The sequence below is a fragment of the Clupea harengus genome, chromosome 12 (genome assembly GCF_900700415.2).
Source record: "Clupea harengus chromosome 12, Ch_v2.0.2, whole genome shotgun sequence".
NCBI classification, from domain to species: domain Eukaryota; kingdom Metazoa; phylum Chordata; class Actinopteri; order Clupeiformes; family Clupeidae; genus Clupea; species Clupea harengus.
In genome coordinates, this window is record NC_045163.1 from 4,815,177 (window position 1) to 4,821,176 (window position 6,000).

General features: G+C 39.8%; 1 protein-coding gene across 1 annotated transcript; it reads right to left on the reverse strand.

The window, feature by feature from the left end:
- Nucleotides 1-2,043: 2,043 nt before the first annotated feature.
- Nucleotides 2,044-3,093, reverse strand: LOC105910114 (alpha-(1,3)-fucosyltransferase 7-like). The gene has a single exon (XM_012838833.2). The coding sequence runs from the start codon at nt 3,091-3,093 to the stop codon at nt 2,044-2,046; it is 1,050 nt and encodes a 349-aa protein (XP_012694287.2).
- Between the last annotated feature and the right edge of the window lie 2,907 nt (nt 3,094-6,000).

Genomic DNA, 6,000 nt, shown 5'->3' on the forward strand with positions numbered 1-6,000 from the left:
CAGCCCTGTCCTATACACATCTGTAGTGCATCATCTTTCATATTTCCCTCTTCTAGACAATGTCTGAACTGAAAATGTGAGTGAGCCCAGAAACCCCACAGCCACCTATAGTCTTTTGAACTACTCACCCAGCAGAGGGGGGTTAAGGAAGCTCAGAGTTATGTTAGAGTGCTTTTTCAAAGTAGTAGCAGTCAACACAAGAGTAGAGCTTTCTCCCACTGCACGACATTGGAAAAGGTACCGACTCTGGCTGTAATAGTTTTCCAACTCGCTGGCATATTAAATGAGCGATAGGGAGGCTTTCACTGCCCATTCCAGCACCACACGGTAGGGTAGGCCAATCGACTACAGACATTGACTGTACAAACAGTCATTTTCTGTACAGTTATTTTAGGTAAACAGACACAGGTGTATCTGCGTACAGGTCCTTTCCATGTTGTCAAACCCTTATAATAACATTCATGAGCCTGTCAGTGGCTAAAACAACCGGTTTACTTTGACGTGCATTCGCTCCCTAGGGTTCCATTGTAGGCTGTAGCTGTTTTGCGGTTGCCAGTGTTCCAGTGTTCAAACTGGTTATCGTGTCCACTGGTGATGTCTGCTTACTTTTTTGCTGAGGTTACCTCCTTCTTTTGCAGATGTGCACAGCCGCACATTCGTTAATATTTAGTTCAAAGTCAAATCTGGCGCTTCTCTTTGTTGTTCAACGCAAACACACAAAGTTGAATTACATTTTAACTTTGATATACGTTTGTGTTATTTACAAATAGACCTGGTCTACATCGTTTGTGTTTAAGCAGTGCTAGCAGCAGGTAGCACATTTTTTGGAGTTCATGTCATAAGATTTAAGAGTTGAACTAAATATTGTAGGATGAATATAAACCAATGTTAACAAAACGATTCTTGTTGTGTGGTCAGATGAAGTCTACAATATCAGATAGCCTACTCCAAATGATTCAAGTTGGCTTAAGTCTAGTAAGTACATTAATTAAATGCAGTCGTAGCTAAGACAGTGGCGTGTAGATAAACGAAAGTGGGAGGGAGAGGGAGAACAGAGATGAAATGTCGGCTATTCTGCTACAGAACAAACGGGGAAAAAAGCATCAATGCACTTCATAGGACATCGGTTTATTCAAGTGTGCAACATTTGATATTATCAATATACTAGAGCATAACTGTTCGCAATGCAATTACTGATTGGGAAAATGTGTGGAGCTATCTTTTGTAAACAAACATTTGGTGATGACTTTCAATGCTAGCTGGTTCAATGCTTTTGCATACCACTGTATCTTGACACTTATAGGCTATGCCTTATTTTCTGAGACTCAATGTTGAAACTGTATAATATTGGTAGATCTATGTATTTCCATATACCCAGTGGTGTTGAGGGAATTTTTAGTAGTAGAATGCAGCACCCCTCACATTCATTATGAGCAAAGTAAGTGAACATGTGCCACATTGGTCACACTGACAATTGCATGGGACATGGATAATCAACACCATAGGTGAGGCTACTCGTAAACTCCTTCTGATTACGGAGAAAACAGTTACATGCTTTTTATACAGTTATTACGCTTATTGGCATTAGTTGACACCTGCTGATAAGCTTATTTCTCTGGCAACTCTTGAGTCTATGAGTATTTGGATTATTATTAATGTTTTGTGTTTGAACAACCACCACCAAACAAAACAAATAAAAGAATGCTTCAACTCACTAGAGAATGGACACTTGGACACAGAGTTAATCCAGTGGACAGCGTGTGCCAGCAATTAAGCCAGCAGGTGAGTTGAGTCCTCTCTGACACACACGCCCCCACTTACACTTAAAAGTGTCACCGGCAATCATGCAGAAATGAAAAAGACTCTTCCATCCAAAACATACAAATAGAAAAAAAGCCTAAATAAAATAGAATAATAATGCATATTAAACACTCCTAAATTAGTAATAATCTAGTAGCACATACATATCACATAGACCGTTTTTAAACAGAAGCACTTCCTTTGTCTGTAAAAATTAGCTTTACCTTTCATAAAAGTATATTTCTACTGCCATGTATCCAAGTCCTCATACACCTTATATGGCGGCATGCTACTAATTTTGGGGCAGAATTTGCATGCAGTTTCCACCCAGTGTTTAATTTCAACAGTGTATTTACGTCTCCAATTGAAGTATGAGGCATATCGTTCCCTGTCCGCAGCCAGCGTCTTGAGGAATTCTCCAAGCTCCTCTATGGTATCGAAGTCATTCACATGGATGAAGGAGTCTGGTTGTGCCACTGCTTCATAATCCTCTCGATAAGGACCAAAGACTACAGGCACAGCTCCACTCATGTAGGCATTGAGCCATAACTGGTTTGTGATGTAGTCTCTGAAGACAGAGTATTCAAAGGCCAGGTAGAAGGAGCAGCGAGAGATTGTAGTTAACAGAGTCTGATCATCTAGACGCTTATTTACTGCTTCACCATACACTTTGATTGGTATCACAGTTTTCAGCTTTTCGTATATAGTAGTTCTCTCATGGTGTTGTGAAAGGTTGCTCACCACCCAACATGCCAAATCAGTGTTGTCCTTTGGAATGAAACTCTCAAGTGGCTCGTGAGTTTCAGATTCCTTTGGCACCATAGATCCATAGGGTGAATAAATGTCTGCATCTTGGTGGTAGGTCATGGTCCAGTTAAAGTATCCATTAAAGGGCTTCAGATCCCCATTGCTCTCTGGGCTCTCCATGGTCATCCAGACCCACCTTTGCTTCTCTGGGCGTTTCAGGTTCACAGGCAACCTTTGTTGGCCTTGGATCAGCTCACGGTTGTGAAAAATCACAATGTCTGCCTCAGACAACCGAGACTGATTATCCATCATGATACAATTGGGTACCCCGAACTTGTCTTTGCAGAAGTCACCATCTAGATTAAACGAGTTCCTAAATGGCCAGTGCCACACTAAAATCTTATGAGTTTTTGTGCCTGCCTCGGCATTAGTAATAGTTTGATCACCGTTCAGTAATGACAGCAATTGGAAGAGCTGGTACCCAACGAGGATGAGACCTACAAGGATGAACTTCAGTAGAATCCATTGGTGAGACGGATATCTCATTTTTTTGCTTTCTCAATCTTTTTGCTGTGAATAAATAAAAAGTGTGAATTTCAATTAATAGGACATTAATAAAAACTATCAAAGATAATGATTGGCTCGCTGTTACTACAAATTACAGCAACAGAACATTATCTAAATACACAACAACACTGAAATTAAAGGTCTTATTTAAGACAACAATCAAATACTATTAAATGGCTGTTTTGTGTCAATTACAAATGCATTTACTAACATTTGCTGACTAACAGCAGTTAGTTATAAATTAATAAATATGCATATGCAGAAGGTTCATGTAGGTCTATTTAATAGCATAGCATAGCAGTAGCCTATATGGTATCCTTGTGTTGTCAAGACTGGGCATCACTATGCTAACTCAGTCCCAGATAGCAAGAATATATCGGTTCACCGGTGGATTTTGGTTGGCACCCCACTGGTGGTATGCCACTTCTGGTCCGCTCTGCGAACACCATCATCTTTAGTGTAACTGGGCTTGGATATTAAGAAAATGACATAAATGTTAGCAATTCCTGTCATGTTAGCAATAACCACACCCAGTTAATCTAAAGATGATGGTGGTTCCATTGCGGATCAAAAGTGGCATACCACCAGTGGGGTGCCCATCAAAATCCACCGGTAGGTGTAGATTTGCCTGCTAGATTGGGGGGCTCAGCACCTCTACACTTAAACCCATTTTTCCCTAAATGGCACCTTTCCCAGATTTCTCTTTTAACTGAAAGGACCTTCATACTAAACTTCCAGTCGGCCAGATATGGACCAGCAATGCTCCAGGGCACCCTACCAACCCCCTCAGCTATCTAAAAGCAACTTTTGAATAAGAAATACCCAATTCGCCTTTAATTGAGTCCACCACCATGCCTGCCACCTTTACGGTTCTGTTCATTGTTGCTGTTGGTTGACAGCCCTCATAAATGTATATGCATCTTTACTTACAAAGGGACACACCTAAAATGACCCCACATTCACACTATAACTGTGCGAGAAGGCACCCAAAACATGGCCAGAATTGACCCAAGTGCAGACCATGTGCCAGTTGTTGTTTTTTTTTACATTAAAGGGATATTACAAATATGAAAGTCCAATCAAAATTGATACCCCTGACAGACACATATTGCTGGGTAAAGATGTACTCACTCATGACTGGCCAAACCAGATGCACAGGCTAGGTGTCTTGCCTTGCCTCAGGAAAGAATTCTTGTAGTAATAGGCCAAGCAAATTAATCCATTTTGGAGCCAAAAATAGAATTAATTGTAAAACAATTTTTTTCAGCATAGATCATTTCTATGAGGTGTCCAGAACAACATACCAAAAGTCCTAAGAAATCCTAGTTGAGGAAATATGTTTAATTCTCATCAATCTGAGATGTGTGCTAATAATGCATGGCAAAAATACACCTCAAAAATGTAATTTTTTCCTTTACTCCAATGAAAGTAACCATGAAAAGTTACATTTTTTGTATTACAAGTTTCTTTGAAAATGAATTTTAATATGCAAATGAGCTATACACTTATTGAATATGACCTAATTGCATAGGCAGATACACCATACCAATGGCAGGTACTACCAAGTCAGGCAGTTTTTAGGTTAGATGCCAGTCTAAAGGCAGCATTGCCATCTCCCATTGGCAGTAGGATGATTGGATGAAGATTGGGCCGATGTATTTGTCATACATATGAATGGTGTTTCTGCCTATGGACATATTCAATAAGTGTGGAGCTCATGTGCATATTCAAATTAATTTCAAAAGAAACTTGTGATACAAAACATTTTACTTTTCATGGGTACTTTCATTGTGTAAAGTTTCATTTTGATAGGAGTAAAGGAAAAAATTACATTTTTGAGGTGTATTTTTGCCATGCATTCGTAGCACACATCTCAGATTGATGAGAATTAAACATATTTCCTCAACTAGGATTTCTTAGGACTTTTAGTATGTTGTTCTGGACACCTCATAGAAATGATCTATGCTGAAAAAAATATTTTACAATTAGTCTGTCGTAAAACGCTATTTTGCCCCTTGACTAAAAGGCAATCTTGTGTCTATTGCAGTGCATTGGGAGTGTGTGCAGTGTCCTACGGAGGTGGTGTGTACAAGACCCTTATTTATTGCGGCGTTGTGTATGGCTGGGTGATTTGCCATATGCTTTTACAATAGCCTAGTGGGTATTCGTTCAGGCGGGTAGTACCGAAGCTCATTAGGACTTTTAGTAACTGTACCTAATCCGGCATAATACATTGTTTCAATAAAGACTAATTGTTTCTAAATCCGTTGTGCAACGTCGCTCTGTGTGTTAATATTGCATTCTCCCAGCCACAATAATCTGACGACATTCTAGGTTAATTACAATACTGTCGGCCCACTGACAGCAGTCTTTTGCTCATTGGTTTTCCAGCGGTGCACTGGTGAGTTACAAACTAACAGCCCGCTGTTTTGCCACTCTGGAGACCGAGGTAAACTTGGGTGTGAATTTTTTCACCTAACACACTTGTTTTAAAAACATTTCGTTTTCTTTGCTCATTCATACTTCTTCATACATTTTCACCAACCCTTTATCATCATCATGTTTATAGATGTAGGCTACAGTGCATAACATAAGTATTTAATTGACGAAGTCATTTTCACCTTGAGAGCCCTCTAGTGCCATGTACTTGCATTACGCCAAGGACATGATTTAAAAATTCCAGAAATAGCTAACATTTTTGTTATTCTCTTAATAACCACATTCAGTTAATCTGAAGACAATGGTGGTTCCAGGGCGGATCAAAAGTGGCATACCACCAGTGGGGTGCCCATCAAAATCCACCGTGTAGATTTGCTTGCTATATGGGTAGCTCAGCACCTCTACCACTTAAATCCATTGTTCCCTTAATGGGACCTTTCCCATTTT